This window comes from Microcaecilia unicolor, chromosome 13, assembly GCF_901765095.1.
Source record: "Microcaecilia unicolor chromosome 13, aMicUni1.1, whole genome shotgun sequence".
NCBI lineage: Eukaryota > Metazoa > Chordata > Amphibia > Gymnophiona > Siphonopidae > Microcaecilia > Microcaecilia unicolor.
In genome coordinates, this window is record NC_044043.1 from 20227906 (window position 1) to 20243699 (window position 15794).

At 45.1% G+C, this 15794-nt stretch overlaps 2 protein-coding genes across 6 annotated transcripts in view; one reads left to right on the forward strand and one right to left on the reverse strand.

The window, feature by feature from the left end:
* Nucleotides 1-15794, forward strand: part of CMTR2 (cap methyltransferase 2) — a 194303-nt gene that overhangs the window by 26835 nt on the left and 151674 nt on the right. Inside the window, exon 2 of one of the 3 annotated variants that reach the window (XR_003939926.1) lies at nucleotides 5988-6047. The exons of the other annotated variants lie outside the window; for them this stretch is intronic. The gene's annotated coding sequence lies outside the window, so the exon portion shown is untranslated. Of the gene's footprint in view, nucleotides 1-5987; nucleotides 6048-15794 lie in introns of those variants that run through there. 3 annotated transcript variants of the gene reach the window in all.
* Nucleotides 6979-15794, reverse strand: part of LIMK1 (LIM domain kinase 1) — a 252371-nt gene continuing 243555 nt past the window's right edge. For all 3 annotated transcript variants that reach the window (XM_030186154.1, XM_030186152.1, XM_030186153.1), the window contains 3 exons: nucleotides 10351-10406; nucleotides 9533-9690; nucleotides 6979-7171 (listed from right to left, as the gene is read on the reverse strand). In XM_030186154.1, the coding sequence (XP_030042014.1) occupies nucleotides 7000-7171; nucleotides 9533-9690; nucleotides 10351-10406 (386 nt within the window). In that variant the 3' untranslated portion in view covers nucleotides 6979-6999. The remainder of the gene's footprint in view (nucleotides 7172-9532; nucleotides 9691-10350; nucleotides 10407-15794) is intronic.

Here is a 15794-nt window from a genome sequence, read left to right on the forward strand (position 1 = left end):
CCAGCATCCTCTTTCCAACAGTAGCCAATCCAGGTCGCAGATACCTGGCAAGATCCCAAAAATGTACAAAACATTTTATACGGCTTATCCCAGAAATAGTGGATTTTCCCCAAGTCCATTTAATAACGGTCTATGGACTTTTCCTTTAGGAAGCTGTGCAAACCTTTTTTAAACTCCGCTAAGCTAACCGTCTTTACCACATTCTCTGGCAACGAATTCCAGAGTTTAATTACACGTTGAGTGAAGAAACATTTTCTCTGATTCGTTTTAAATTTACTACATTGTAGCTTCATTGCATGCCCCCTAGCCCTAGTATTTTTGGAAAGCGTGAACAGACGCTTCACATCTACCCGTTCAACTCTACTCATTATTTTATAGACCTCTATCATGTCTCCCCTCAGCCTTTTCTCCAAGCTGAAGAGCCCTAGCCGCTTTAGCCTTCCCTCATAGGGAAGTCGTCCCATCCCCTTTATCATTTTCGTCGCCATTCTCTGCACCTTTTCTAATTCCACTATATCTTTTTTTGAGATGCGGCGACCAGAATTGAACACAATATTCGAGGTGCGGTCGCACCATGGAGCGATACAAAGGCATTATAACATCCTCATTTTTGTTTTCCATTCCTTTCCTAATAATACCTAACATTCTATTTGCTTTCTTAGCCGCAGCAGCACACTGAGCAGAAGGTTTCAATGTATCATCAACTACAACACCTGGATCCCTTTCTTGGTCCGTGACTCCTAACGTGGAACCTTGCATGACATAGCTATAATTCGGGTTCCTCTTTCCCACATGCATCACTTTGCACTTGCTCACATTAAACGCCATCTGCCATTTAGATGCCCAGTCTCCCAAGTTCCGCTTGTAATTTTTCACAATCCTCCTGCGATTTAATAATGACTTTGAATAACTTTGTGTCATCAGCAAATTTAATTACCTCACTAGTTACTCCCATTTCTAGGTCATATGTTAAAAAGCAGCGGTCCTAGCCCTTAGGAACCCCACTAACTACCCTTCTCCATTGAGAATACTGGCCATTTAAACCCTACTCTCTGTTTTCTATCTTTTAACCAGTTTTTTATCCACAATAGAACACTACCTCCTATACCATGACTCTCCAATTTCCTCTGGAGTCTTTCATGAGGTACTTTGTCAAACGCCTTCTGAAAATCCAGATAATCATGACACTATCCAGATGATAGCATGATTAACAATAATGAGAAAAAAATGCATCCAGAACACAATGCACTAGACTCTCCTCTGTCACACTAACTTTGAATAAGGAGTTTGATGGGAGGCTGGCTGTGAGGGCTTACCAAAGAAGAAAATATGAGAATGTGGAATGCAGTAGTCTCTCCTGTTTTCTTTTTTTACTAGTATTTTGCCTTTGTGTTTGATAGTTTAGGAAGACTTGCAGATGGATGGTGTAGTCCCTTTGCTAATTGAGAGCTTGCCTATGTGCTGCTAGCCCCTTTTAGTTTTTCTCCGAGCTGTAACTATAGCCTATGGAAAATGTTCTATAAGGTATTAGAAGGTAGCAGGAGCTCCATGGAGGTACTGGAACAAATCCTGGGCTGTTGAAAAGGCTGTCTTTCTCTTTGGCAGTTGAAATGAATCAGGCCCCTCCTAGCCTCTGAATGAGTTCATCTACCCTTGGCATGGGCTAGGCCTCTGGTTTAATGACAGCATTCATCTTCTAAAAATCAATACAAAATCTGGATGCTCCTGTCTGGCTTTAGTACCAGCACAATATGTCTCAATGACATCCAGTTCTAGCATTTCAATGATGTCTTTTTCCACAGGCTTCTGAGATTTGATAGGGATGTTGCTGGAGTACCACTCCTGGCTCAGTGATAATTATGATGAGATGCAAGGTGGGCCTGGCCCTCCGCAGAGCTCATCTTCATTCTGGCATATTAACTGATCTAGTTCAGCCTTCTGCGAGACAAGAGATTGTCACTAAATAGACCTTGCAAGGGTCTGGATTCTGTCCATTAAGCCCAACTGTTTCTAAGAGTGGCAAATTCAAGCCACAATTACCTGGCAAGATCCCAAAAGCAGTGAATTTTCCCAAGTCCATCTTATTAATGGCATAGTTTTTTTTTTATTTTTAGGAAATTATCAAAACCTTCTAAAAACCCTATTTAAGCTCACTGCTTTTATCATATTCTCTGGCAACATCTTTCAGAATTTATTAGAAAATCTTTTCTTGCATTATAAAAAAAAACAACACATAACAAAATTGTACGTAACTGGAAGTGAACACATCCTTACTACTACTTAACATTTCTAAAGCGCTACTAGGGTTACGTAGCGCTGTACAGTTTAACAGAGAAGGACAGTCCCTGCTCAATTAGCTTACAATCTAAAGGACAAATGTACAGCCAGTCAAATAGGGACAGTCTAGATTTCTTGAATAGAGGCATAAAGGTTAGGTGCTGAATGCAATGTTGAAGAGGTGGGCTTTGAGCAAAGATTTGAAGATGGGCAGGGAGGGGGCTTGGTGAATGCCCTTCAACCACTGCCTCCCAAACCTGCTCCTATTTTTACGTTCCTAAGTTATAGTTTTCAGTTATATTAATGAATGATTTTTACAGTGGCTAATGCTTATAAGGCTGTGTTTCTAAGGTGGATAAGTCTTTGTGGCCTGTAACTTGCAGACTCTGCAGGCTGAAGTGACTGTCATCAGAAATGCAATCTTGTAGATCAGGTACATGAGCTCATAAGAGCATTAAAAATGCTATGCTGAAGCACACCAGTGGATCCATAACATCCAGTCTCCTGTCTTCAACAGTGGTCATTCTGGATCAATTGGAGACAGGATCCCACAGATCCTAATAGGAAAGTTCCGTTCCCTATTGTGACACTTTCTAAGTAGAGACACCAAAGTCTACATGGCTAATAATGTCCTTCAATTTCCCCACCCCTAGCTGTCTGTTTGTCTGTCCAATCTAGATTGTAAGCTCTGTTGAGTAGGGACTGTCTTTTCATGTTAATTTGTACAGCGCTGCGTAAGTCTAGTAGCGCTATAGAAATGTTTAATAGTAGTAGTAGTTATGGTTTATGTTTGTTATTCTAATTTATATATTAGTAAAAGTATCGCCCCTGAAGCGTGTGTGTTTGTGTGTGTGTGTGTGGGGGGGCTTTTTCTCCGATATCCATAATAAAGCTGTTGATCAAGACACCACAGTGGATAAAAGCTTTCGATTAACAGTGTCTATAAAGAGTCCACACCACAAGAGAAAAGTTGGGAAGGGTTACTTTTATTGTATATATAATAATTAAGTTACATCACAGTTCTAGAGTCACCCTTCCCACCTCTTTAAATAAAGTCTCAGTTCCATCCAGGTCAAGATACACTGGATAACGCTTCACAGTTTGACAACTTCCTGTAAGCAGCACAGAGACAAATGGCAAACTCACCCATCGCTGTGATGGCTGTATGAAAAAATAAGATATTTTTCTCCTCTTCATTTCTTTTTGTACATTAAACAAACCTGAATAAAGGTCATTATGAAAAATGGTTGCACTGCAAAAAAAAAAAATATATAATAAATTATTTTCTAGGATTTTGTTACCATTAAGAGCATACTGTCTTCACAGCATCTGGACAAGCTGTGCCAGGCCTTGATTTACCCTTCTGCATCTATGGGTTTGTAGACCTACTTCTGCCATATGCTGTTTCCTAATGAATGTGAACATCACCAGACATAAGGAGTCACAAGGAATAGGGTGCTGAGTTTTCTAATGAGCCTGAGCATCTGCAGCCATGAGAAACTGAGGAGCGGAGGGGGTCACAAGGAATAGGGTGATGTGTTTCCTAATGAGCACAGGCAGCACCAGCCATAAGAACTGGGGGAGAAGACAAGAGGGAACATAACATTCCCTGTGTCTGGCGTTGCAATTGAGTACAGGATAAACAGTACTGTTGGTCCTCTAATTTACTATAAAAAGCTTTGATAAAACTCAGCACCCTCTTCCTCTACTGTTTATCCTGTACTCGACTGCAACGCCAGACACAGGGAATGTTATGTGTTATTACCTGTTCCCTCTTGAAATATCCTGGTAGGAGGGTGAATAGAGTAGAGCAGTGGTTCTCAAACCTGTCCTGGGGGACCGTCAACTAGCTGGGACATCCATAATGAATATGAATGAAAGAGATGGAGGTAGTAGGCATGCAGATGTCTCCATGCATATTCATTAGGGACATCTTGAAAACCTGACTCTGGTGGTTCCGCCAAGGACGAGTTTAAGAACCGCTGCTTGCCGAGCAGTCTGATGGCAATCCTAGCTCCATCACTTACACTTTGACCTTGAATACGATCCCCAGTCCTGTTCTGAAATGTAGGGCATATTTTGTTTCAGGCAAAGAAAAAAAAAAAAGGGGGGGGGGGGGGGCTTAAAGTCCACTATGTTCACAGAGTTTTGAAATGAAACTGAGTGTACCAACTACTTACTACCTTTACTATCACGCAACAGACCAGGAATTCCTCTTCTTTCACCTCTGATTGGTAAGCCCTGGGTACAGCGAAATAAAAACATCACTCTTCAGAACAAGCACTTCTGATTCCAATGCAATTAGCAGCCAGACTTTTGCAGGAGTTAAACTGCCAATAAAAATATTCCTATTCTATTACACTCTCCAACAGAAACAAAAGGCCTTAATAGGTGCCCAGACAACCCACAGAAACAGAGAGGCAGATAAGGGCTGAACCCATCCAGGCTACCCATCCTCAGTAACCACTAACTCCTCCTTATGGCAGATAAGGGCCAAAGACTGTACAATTTGGTATTCTGTTCTCTGCTTAGGACAGGGATTCTCAACCCTACCTAGCCAATCAGATTTTCAGGATACCCAAAATGACTATGCATGAGAGAGTTCTGCATAGAATGGAGGCAGTGCATGCATGCAAATTTCTCTCAAGCATATTAATGTGGGTACCTTGACAACCTGACTGCCTGGCATGGCACGAGGACCGAGTGTTGTAAGATGTTTAGGAGGTAGACGATACTCCTATTGGAGATATAAATAGTAAAACTTGATGTCTTTCATTCTGCCACCAAAACATTGTTCTTTCAAAACCCTCAGCTAGTTTAAAAGATGTTAAGCTTTATTTTTATTTTTTGATATGACTGGAAATTTAATGCCAGGTCAGGTCCAGCAACAAATCTCCAGGTTGATGGAGCCAGCAAAATCATCAGGTTAAATACGATTTTCAGTACTTAACCGGCTATGGGCTCCCACATAAAGATAGGACTGACTTTTATGCAGCCCTATGTACTTTGGCTGGTTAACTTAGCCAGCCAAGTACCAACTCTGCCCCTGAACACTCCCCAAACAGCCAGTTTTGAGTTGGGCACTAACCCAACTTTGGACGCAAGGACGTACACCTACTGAAATCTGGTGGTAAATCCCAGTGTCCAACTGAGGGACGCCTAAATCCAAATATTCTATAACATTGCACCTAAATTCTAGGAATGCCCTTGAGCTGTCCAAGCCTATCCATTCTGAGTTGCACACTATGAAATTTAAGCACAGATATAGAATAGCAACTAGACCAGATGCATGTGCAAATCAAAATTGATGCAGATTAACTCCGATTATTGTTACTTCCTCATTAACTCATTAATTTACATGCACATCTGCCCTGCACACCACTGTGTGCAGGCAGAAAATGTAGGGATCACAAGCTCTGTTGCAGTCTTGCAGGCATTCCAGAATAAGCATGCAAGATATGCTCTACAGATAATGACACAATCCTTCTACACTGTAATTTCCCTAGGACATAAACCCCCTCAAAACACATTACCTGAGGGGGTTTATGGCCACAGAAAGACTGACAAGCAATGCCCGAAGCTCTGTCAAAACTGCAGCTCTCTCAGCTCTTCCCCTTTGGAACCCTCTTCTCTTCCTTGTAAGGGTTTCACCAAAACTTCCTCTCAAAAAAAAAAAAATCACAAAATAACTTCTTTTTTTTATTTTGCAGTGCAAGTTGGCAGAAAACCAAGGCACCACATGGATTGCCACAAGGGAAGCTCACCTAACTGTCTGGAGATTCCCAGCTGCTTGCTTTTGTTTTCTCCGCTACAAGTCAGCCCACTCTAGGGCATAGTATCAGATGAATTTAACAAAACTTAATCAAGCCTGGAAGATTTTGTACAGAGGAAGGCAGGTAATGGTTTTACAAGCTATAGGCTAAGGCTGGGGGGGGGGTTGGTCCTTATGCCTCTTTCTAATGGGAATCTCTATGCTCTCATTAGAATTAGGTCGGACGCAATTCTGTGTCTACAAGAGCCAAAGAAAGGGAACGCTGCCCTGTTCAACAGAAAAGCAGGAAACCGTAAAGCACATCTTAAAGAGGAACGTGGTCCCACCTCAGCCTACAGGACCGAGCAGTAATGTGCAAAAGAAAAGAACGGAACAGACTTAAGTGTCTAAAATCTGTCCAGTCTTCATCCAGGAGACCATAATTCCCAGTGCCTGGCATCTCCCTTCCCCTCCCTGCTCAAAGATTACAAAGAATATTTACAAGTAAATAATATACACACTCCAAATATACATACAAGATATTTACAAAGAGATGCATGCTGTCATGAGCCAAGTGTACATGTAACTGAGAGAATCGACAATGTCTGGAGAGGGTGTTGCTCAGAAAACAGCAGAGTCTATACAAAAGTAAAACATGGAGACCCTCACTCCTGCCATTCAATAGGTGTGAGCAAGGTTCTCACGGCAGTCCAGTTTTTAGTAGGGCTGGTGGAGCACATGTGCTGCAGACAGACCCCCACCAGGGCTTGTGGAGAATGTTGTCTGCAGTCAGGCCCCGGTGCAGGCAGGCTCCTGGCAGGAGGTATGCAGAGCACTCTCTACCCACAGATGCCCGCTGCAGCCTCTGAAGAATATTCTCTACAGACGGGTACTGGAGATTGCACTCTGCAGGAAAACCCTGACCCTACAAACAGGCCTCAATACAAGACTGATCAAGCCTCCTGCTGACTTCATTCAGGAGAGTCAGGGACTTCTGGGTGCACGGCCAACCCACTCTCCCCCCGTTTGTAGATCCCCCAGAATTCCCGCTCCAGCTGTTCCAGCTGAGAGTTCAAAGGCAGATGAAGCTCAAGATGCATGAGGAGAGTTTCCAACCAGCGCTCCAGCTTCACAAAAGAGGGCCTGGAAGAGCAAATAAAATACACGTCATGCTCTGAAAAGCAGCCCCTAAGACTGACCACAGATCCAGTAATGCACTGATAGAATGACCCATCCTGTGCTACGTAACCACAGAGTTGTACCATGCTGTGTCTGTTATAGATTATATGTCCCAGACAATTAGATATCACTAAATATATTCCCTCTGCTATTTAAAACTATTTAACCGGCCAGAAACGGCTTCTGGCCGGTTAAATGGCACTTAACTGGCCTAGCCGGCAATATTCTGCGGGAGATCACTGGTTATCTGTCTCTGAATATTGCTGGTTAGCACTTAGCAAAAAGCCGGTTATATCGTGAGATATAACTGGCTATCTGCCAATATTCAGCACATCACCGGCTAAGTTTGGTGCGCCAAAATAGCTGGAATAGCTCTGGCTGTAGTCGGCTAGCGTCGAATATCAGCTTGGCCTGTTAAATTTAAACCGGCCCAAAAACAACCAGATATGGGTGGCAGAGCCGGTGGTGGGAGGCGGGGATAGTGCTGGGCAGACTTATACGGTCTGCCAGAGCCAGTGGTGGGAGGTGGGGCTGGTGGTTGGGAGGCGGGGATAGTGCTGGGCAGACTTATATGGTCTGTGTCAGGGCCGGTGGTGGGAGGCGGGGCTGGTGGTTGGGAGGCGGGGATAGTGCTGGGCAGACTTATACGGTCTGTGCCCTGAAGAGGACAGGTACAAATCAAAAGTAGGGTATACACAAAAAGTAGCACATATGAGTTTATCTTGTTGGGCAGACTGGATGGACTGTGCAGGTCTTTTTCTGCCGTCATCTACTATGTTACTATATTTAATGCCAGTCACTGGAAATGGCCTGGCATTGAATATCTGGGCTCAGTGCCCACCGTGGGAGGCAGCCTGGCTACCCACCACCCGCAGTCTGAATATCGGCCTCATTGTCCCTAAAATTCAAAGACTTTTATTCAGATAACAGCAGCCGCAATCTGGATAAATGCCCTATATATAGATCTTGATTTTCAGTGGCACTATATGGATACTGCATTGAAGATCATTACAGATGGCCCTGGAGCTATCCTGACAGTGCTGGGGTGGAGCGTGTGTTGACGGAGAGCAGCTGTGTTCAGCACACAATCTGGAGAACTTCAGGACAGCAAAACATTATTCAGACAGCAGTGAGACTGTCGCCATTCTCTGGTGGGTGCTCGCTGCTCTACGGGTATATTTAGTACTATCCGTTCTCCGGACAGCGGGGCTGTATAATTTAATGGCTGTGACCAGTGTTTATAAAAATACCAACCATGCTGTTCAAACAGATTACATATGTTCTGTACTAATCAGTGGCGTTCTGTGGTTCACTGCCACCCAGGGCGGATCGCTGCTGCACACTCCCCCCCTCCCCCCGCTGCAAGGCAACATGGCACCCCCCCCTGGCGTAACACGGCAACATGGCACCCCCCCCCCCCGGCGTAACATGGCAACATGGCACCCCCCCCCCCCAGTCCCCACCTGTCTACCAGCTCTGTCCACCCGGCAACTCTGCGTTGCTGTAAAAGAAGAAAATCGCCTCGCCGGCCCTTCCCTCACTGTGTCCCGCCCTCTGATGTAACATCCTATTTCCTCGAGGGCGGGACAGAGTGAGGGAAGGGCCGGCGAGGCAATTTTCTTCTCTTACAGCAGTGCAGACGCGAGGCGCCGCACCACACAGCTGCTGGGTGGATGGAGCTGGTAGGGACTCGCTAGCAGAGCACCCCCCACCCATTGACACCCGGGGCGGAGCGCCCCGCCCTTGCTACGCCACTGGTACTAATAACTACACTGAACATACACCGGATCTTCTATCACTTACTACAGCAGGGAGCAATAAAACAGGCAGAAATCCCTTCAGTCTTTCCTTCTCTAACACAGCACCCAATTATCAGCTGCCCTCCAGCACCTGATGTGTAGGGAGATCTTGATCTGGTGTTTTCTCTGTAAGCAATTGCTGAATCTGGTCAGTTTCCCTTTCTCCTCCTCTGTGCTATGTCTGAAAGATTATCTAGAAATGGCTTGGATTTGTTCCTGGCTTAATGACTTTAATTCTTATACTTCCTGTTCCCATTAAATGCTGAAAATGACAAGGAGCTTTTCTTGAGATGAGAGCTAATTTTCTGACAAAACTTCCCACATGTCTTGCATCAACCCAGTGAGCACAGAAGCCTCTGTATTAAGGTCCTGATCACTAAGAGTCCAAATGCTGTGGGTTTGGTTCAGTTCTAAAATGAATTTACAGCACTGTACTGTCAGGCTTCCCCATGTAATCTGTTCTCCAGTGGCCCAGCTTTTTACAACCTCCTCTTTCCTCCCCAGCAATAGGGATGATTGTGGTCACCTTTTCTCAGGGTCCAGGTCACAGCAGAGCACGGCAATTGGGAAGAAACTTGGGGAACAGTTGGGAGGGCAGTATCGGTCCAGAAATCCTCGGACATTGAGGCCAAAATCCATAGTCCTGGGCAGATAATCAGGGTCAGCACTTACCCTACCAATGATCTGAAAAAAACAGAAAAAGGAGACGAGGAAGAAAAATAAAACCAAAAAAAGAGGAAAGACAGATCAAGAAAGCAAAGAGGCAGAAAGAGTTGCAAATATGACAAGGAAAAACACATCTACTTTTAGGGTAATTCTGTGGTCAAGAATAATTTTCCACAAACACACATAATATCCTACACTATACAAAAGCAGGACAGAAGAACATTTATGAAGCTAATTTCACCCCTCGCAGACAAATTGTGGGACTCTGCACGTAATCAATGACAAATTCAAAGTGTTTTCTGGCATCACCTTGGGGATTGCCAATAAGCAACTGCAGTAAAACATCTGCGGACAGACTTCAGCAGTCATTAACTGAACTGACAGATATTACGAGGCACACACTTGGATCCTCAGCACCGTTCACCTAGAAAAATCTGCAGATACTGAACATCCAATAACTTCCACACTGAAAAGCCTGCAAAGTTTTTGCATGGGTATCAAGGAGCCTCACATGGGAAGCTGTGTGCGTGGATATTGCATTCTCAGCCTGAAACGTATATTTTTTTGGAAAGCTTTACCCTTAGCCCTTTGAATGTTCAAGTTATTTTGAAAGTCTGCAAAATATTCTGTTCCCCTTCTCTCAGTTGAGATGCAGAATTAAGACAGAAATCTGTGTACCTCACATAGAACAATTCCAAAGGAGAAGACGTCCACTGTTTCATCATAGCTCCTGCCTGAAAGGGAAGAGAAAGTGTGGTCAATGCTTTGTTCACTAGACTCTCCCTCTCTCCCTTCACGCTTCTTCCACACCACTCTGATCCCTCTACCTGACAAATGCTCCCTATCCCTCTCCCCCTTCACACTTCTTCCACTCAATGCTCTGACCCATCTAACGCTCCCCCCCCCCATGCTTCTTCTATTCAATGCCTCGTCCTTCAAACTCTCCCTCTGAAAGGGAGCCATGATGAAATGACTAGTCACCTACCTGGGGCTAACCCTGCGGTTACCTGGAGTGCTCTACACTAGCACCCTCCTCCCACCGACTGGGTCCCAACCACCTCTGGATGAGTCTCTCGCTCTCAAATTATTCCCCAGTGATTTCTAGGATACTGGGGCCACACTCCCAGGGGTCCCACAGTCATAGGCGCCCCGTATAAGAGGCTTGGGGAGGCTAAGCCTCCCCAGCCCAGCTGTGACCTTCCCCGCCCATGGGCGTAGTTTGGGGGGGGCCAAACATAGCCACGGGAGCAGCCACTTTCCCTCCAGGCCCGCCCACCCATCCACCCAACGCAGACCCAGACCTGCCAAGTCAGGAGACTCCCGCTTTGGCGGGTCATCTCCCGCCAAAGCGGGAAAGTCTCCTCCTCTTCAGCGCGACAAAAAAAAAGTAACAAATAATGTAAAGAAGGAAGAGCGGGGCCGTGGCAGCCTTCAAGCATGGGCTCTCGGCGCTGCAGCTGCTCCTCTCTCTGCCCCTGGAGGAGCAGGAAGTTCACTTGACATCGACTTCCTGCTCTGCTCCGGGGACAGAGAGGAGCGGTTGCAGTGCTGACAGCCCATGCTTGAATGAAAGCTGCTACGGTACAGCCCCGTGCTTGTTCCAGCTGTTGGTCTGTTGCAGTTCTCGTCTTGTACGGATGTGCGGCCCCTGTCAGGTGATTATCTCTCCGGTGGCTGGCCGGTTTTCTAATCTGTCTGCAGTTCCTGCCCAATACTCCTGGGGGCTCCAATGCGGTTGCAGCTGCGTGGTGTCGGTCCTCCCAGCTGATTCCTGCTTTGGGGGCGTGTAACGCGTTACCTTTTTTTTGTCGGGGCACTGCTGCTGAAGAATACTGGGTGGAAGGGGGAGTGGGAGGCATTAGGCAGGTATAATGGAGAGAGTGGGAAGATGAGGAGAGAAGGAGAGGACATGGAGAAGGGCTGGAGTCCTGGAGAAAGGGAGAAGCTGCTGAAAATTAGGAGAAAGTGGGGGGGGGGGTGAAAGAGGGAAGACGCTGGAAGGAAGGGTAGGGAGAGAAACTAACAGGAGGAGAAACATTGAAGGATGGGGAGAGAGAAGGGGGGCATGATGAATGGAAAAGGGTAGAGAGCGAGACACTGGATGGAAAGAAGGGGAGAGAGACACTGGATCGGGAGAGAGGGGGGTAAACGGATGGCAGGATCGGGAGAGGGAGAAGGATGGAGAGATAAAGAGGGAAAATGGATGGAAGGATCAGGAGAGAGGGGGGTAGACGGAACAGGGGAGAGATGAGAAGAGAAATCACTGGACATGTAGGGGAGGGCAGGGGAGAGAGGAGAATTGCTAGGTATGGAAGGATGGAGGGGTCAGGGGAGAGAGGAGATTTGCTAGATGGATGGATGGAAGGACCAGGGAAGAGAGGAGATTTGCTAGATATGGATGGAGGGCAGGGGAGAGAGGAGAGTTGCTGGACATGGATGGATGAATGGAGGGGAGGGCAGGGGAGAGAGAAGAGTTGCTGGACATGGATGGATGAATGGAGGGGAGGGGAGTGAGGAGAAATGCTGAATATGGATGGAGGGGAAACTGCTGAATTTAAGGACTGGATCGGAACGCTGCAACTGGAGGAAGGATAGGGACAGGGTGCCACAGATGGTAGACAGAACACATAAGGACACAGGAGGATGGTGGACATGGTGAGTGAAAGAATATCAAATGGAAAGAAGACACCATAAAGCAGAAGACACTGGGACCAAAGCGAATAGATAAACTGAATGCTCAGAAAACAAAGGTAGAAAAATTATTTTATTCAGAATGTATTAATTGGAATATGTCAGCTTTTGGAAATGTGCATCTGTGATATTTTGCACGTAAGTTTCAATTTCTCTAGTTTTGCTGCATGCCGAGTCTGACTTCTTGAAGTAATTTTCCAGTTCAATATTTTGCCTTCATATCTTTTGATTTCTAGTTCCTTTTGTCATATCTGTTGTCATGTGTTTTTCATGTGTGATCAAGGTGCAGTATTCTGCTAGCGTGTACTATTTGCAGCCCGTTTGGTTTTTCACTAGGTAGTGTATTGGTGTTTTAGAGCCTGGTGTAATTACAGTGCAGCCTTTCCACGCATAAGATTGTAGCTCGTCCTGTCCTTGGAATTAGTGCTGTTATGGTTTGGTAAGTTTCTGAGTGTGTTTTTGCACAAGTTTGTGTATAGTGTTTTGCAGTGGAGAGATTGTGTGTTGGCCGTACTAAGGTGACATCAACACTTTAAATTAATTTTAGTTTGTTTGTCATAACATCAGACATGGTTTTATAATATTTTGGAGGATCTGATGTTGAATTGTTAAAGGTATTAATTGTGACTATTTTACTTTTATTTATTTATTTTTCCTGTGTGTTGTCAGACAATTATGGATGTAAGCCCCGCCCCCTGGCACCACCCATAACCCCGCCCCCTTTAGCCTCCCCAAACAGTTGGGCCCATATGCCCACAGTTCCTAGAAAGCACTCACAGACCCAACATACAAACCACCAGGATTCTTGTCAGTCCAGACAAGCAGAGGCAATAAACTAAAGAAGGTTTATTGTTATAAAAAATATTGAATAGTGAACCATAAAACAGATGGAACAAAAACAGCACCTAATAACTGAATATAAAATTATCTACCTGAATACTGCCTAGGAAGTACAGGAAATATAGCTGCTCACAAGTTACAGGGTCTCAAGTGGGAAGTAGAGCCTGACTTCCAATCCAAACTCAGACTGACTAATTACCTCATAGGCAGGAAAAAGTAAAAACTGTCACTTCTGGTTCAGCTTTAAAAAAAAAAAAAAAGACAATTGCCATCTGCTGGCCAACCAGGAGAAACACATATCATCAGCAAAACAACCAGGAGAAATATGTCATCGGCAAAACAATACAGCTCATAGGCTCAGAAACCCACTGCTTCGCCACATGAGTGTCCTAGGAAAGCCGGCACTGGGCAGACTTCTACGGTCTCTGTCCTGATCGAGGCTGAATTTGGATGGGCTGGAGTGGAGCTATTCAGGAGCTTTGACAACTTCATAAATTTTAGATCAAGGCCAGTGCCGGGCACACTTCTATGGTCTATGCCCTAAAATTGGCAAGGCTAAATCAAAATTAGGTATACATATGATGTATCACTTCATACCATATGTAATGAGTTTATCTTATTGGGCAGACTGGATGGACTAAATAAAAGGAGTTTTACCTGTTTTATCTATTCCTGAACAAAATAAATGCCAGAATGCCAGTAAATCTTAATTTTGTTTGTTTCACTTGTTAAGTGAATTACATACATTATGTACCAGTGGCGTAGCCAGAAGGCAATTTTTGGGTGGGCCAACAGGTTGGATGGGTGGGCACTAGAGTTGCCAACTTTTTTGAAAAAGAAAAAAACAGCAAACCTGATGCACCCATGCTCTGTCCCTACCCCACTCCCCATAACTTCAATGAGGGTTGCAGTGCAGGTTTCAGTGGCTGCAGGCCAATTGAGAGCTAAGGGAAGTACAATAGACTGCACTATTCAGCCCCACTGAGCCTTGGTCCTCCAACACATATATGGTATTGAAGCCAAACACATTCTGCATCCAGAGAACCTCCTGGCTGTCCACCAACAATGGATATAGAGCACAGCAAGGACAATTCTCCATAAAACTCATCATACAAAAAAATTTTGGTTTCTAGTGTAATCTCAATAACAGACATATTATAAATTAATCAAAAAAATCTATAAAACAAAAGTCACTCAGAACCCACAGCAAATCTACCATACCAACACTAACTTCCAAAAACAAAGATTATACCTATGAAAAGGAAGTGCCTTAAATATTATAGTGGGGCCCTAAAATACAAATACATTTATCAGGAAAGCTGAACAAGCCAAATTACTACAGAATGCTACATGGAAACTTCATGCTAACAGAATACCTCAGTCACACACACAAGACACAAATGCCAAATACAGAATAAGTGACCACAAACTCTAGAAATATAAATTAAACGGAAACCCCAAGAAACTAGACCTTGCATGTAGTACAACACCAGAGAAACAAGAAAGAAAGGCAAAATATAAAGATGGCACATGCCAGGGATGGTGTTAGGGGATGCAACTAGGGCAATTGTGCTTGGTTCCTTGGCCAGAGAAAGCCTGCATGCTGGAAGCTGAAGGCCTGGTAATGGACTTTGGGGTCCTTTCCTAGATTTCTGTCCTGGACCCCAGCCATGTTTACCATCAACTTTGGCAAGATGTACATTCCAAATCCAACATATTATATTCACAACATTGAAAATAAAATATTTTTTATACCTTTTTGTTGTCTGGTCATTTTTTCTCAAATCATATTGGTCCCAGTCTCTGGTTTCTGCTTCCCTCTGTCTTCTCTTAACTCACTTGCCAGGGTCTCCTATTTGACATTTCTTCTTTCTTCATGTCCATCATCCATCTCTGTTTTCCTATATTTCCTTGTTCAGTATCTCCCCTGTGTTCATATCCCCTCATCCATCATCATTCCTCTGTGCACCTATGCACCCCATGCCCAGCATATCCCTTCTGCATTCCTATTCTCTCCCTTGTCTGGTATTCCCCCCCCCCCCCCGTGTCCATATACCCCCCTCTCCAGTGTCCAGCATTTTATCTCTATTCTATACCCCCCCTCCCTTGGTCAGGCATTACCCCTCTGTGCCCATGTGCCATCCCCATACAGCATCTCACATTTGTGTCCCTGTCCCCATGCTCCCACCTAATGCCCATCATCTCCCTTCTGTATCTGTATACTTCCCTAGGTCCCCTTTCTCCCTCCTCCACACCAATGTGTCCCTCTCCTCTCTGATCCCACCCCCAACCAGCTTCTCTTCCTCTCTTTCCTTCCCCTTATGCATCTGGCTCTTTCTCCCTGCATCTCTCTCCCTTCCCTCTGCATATCATCATCTGCATATCCAGCACCTCTCCTTCAGCCCCCCTCCCCCCACACACACGTCCAGCATCTCTCCCTTTCATCCAGCCCCCCTACATGTTCAGCACCTCTTTCCCTTTCATCCAACTCCCATACATGTCCAGCACCTCTCCCCTTCAACCCTCTGCATATCCAGCACTTCTCCCCTTTCCCTCCACCCCCCTGCATATCCAGCACCTCTCCCCTTCCT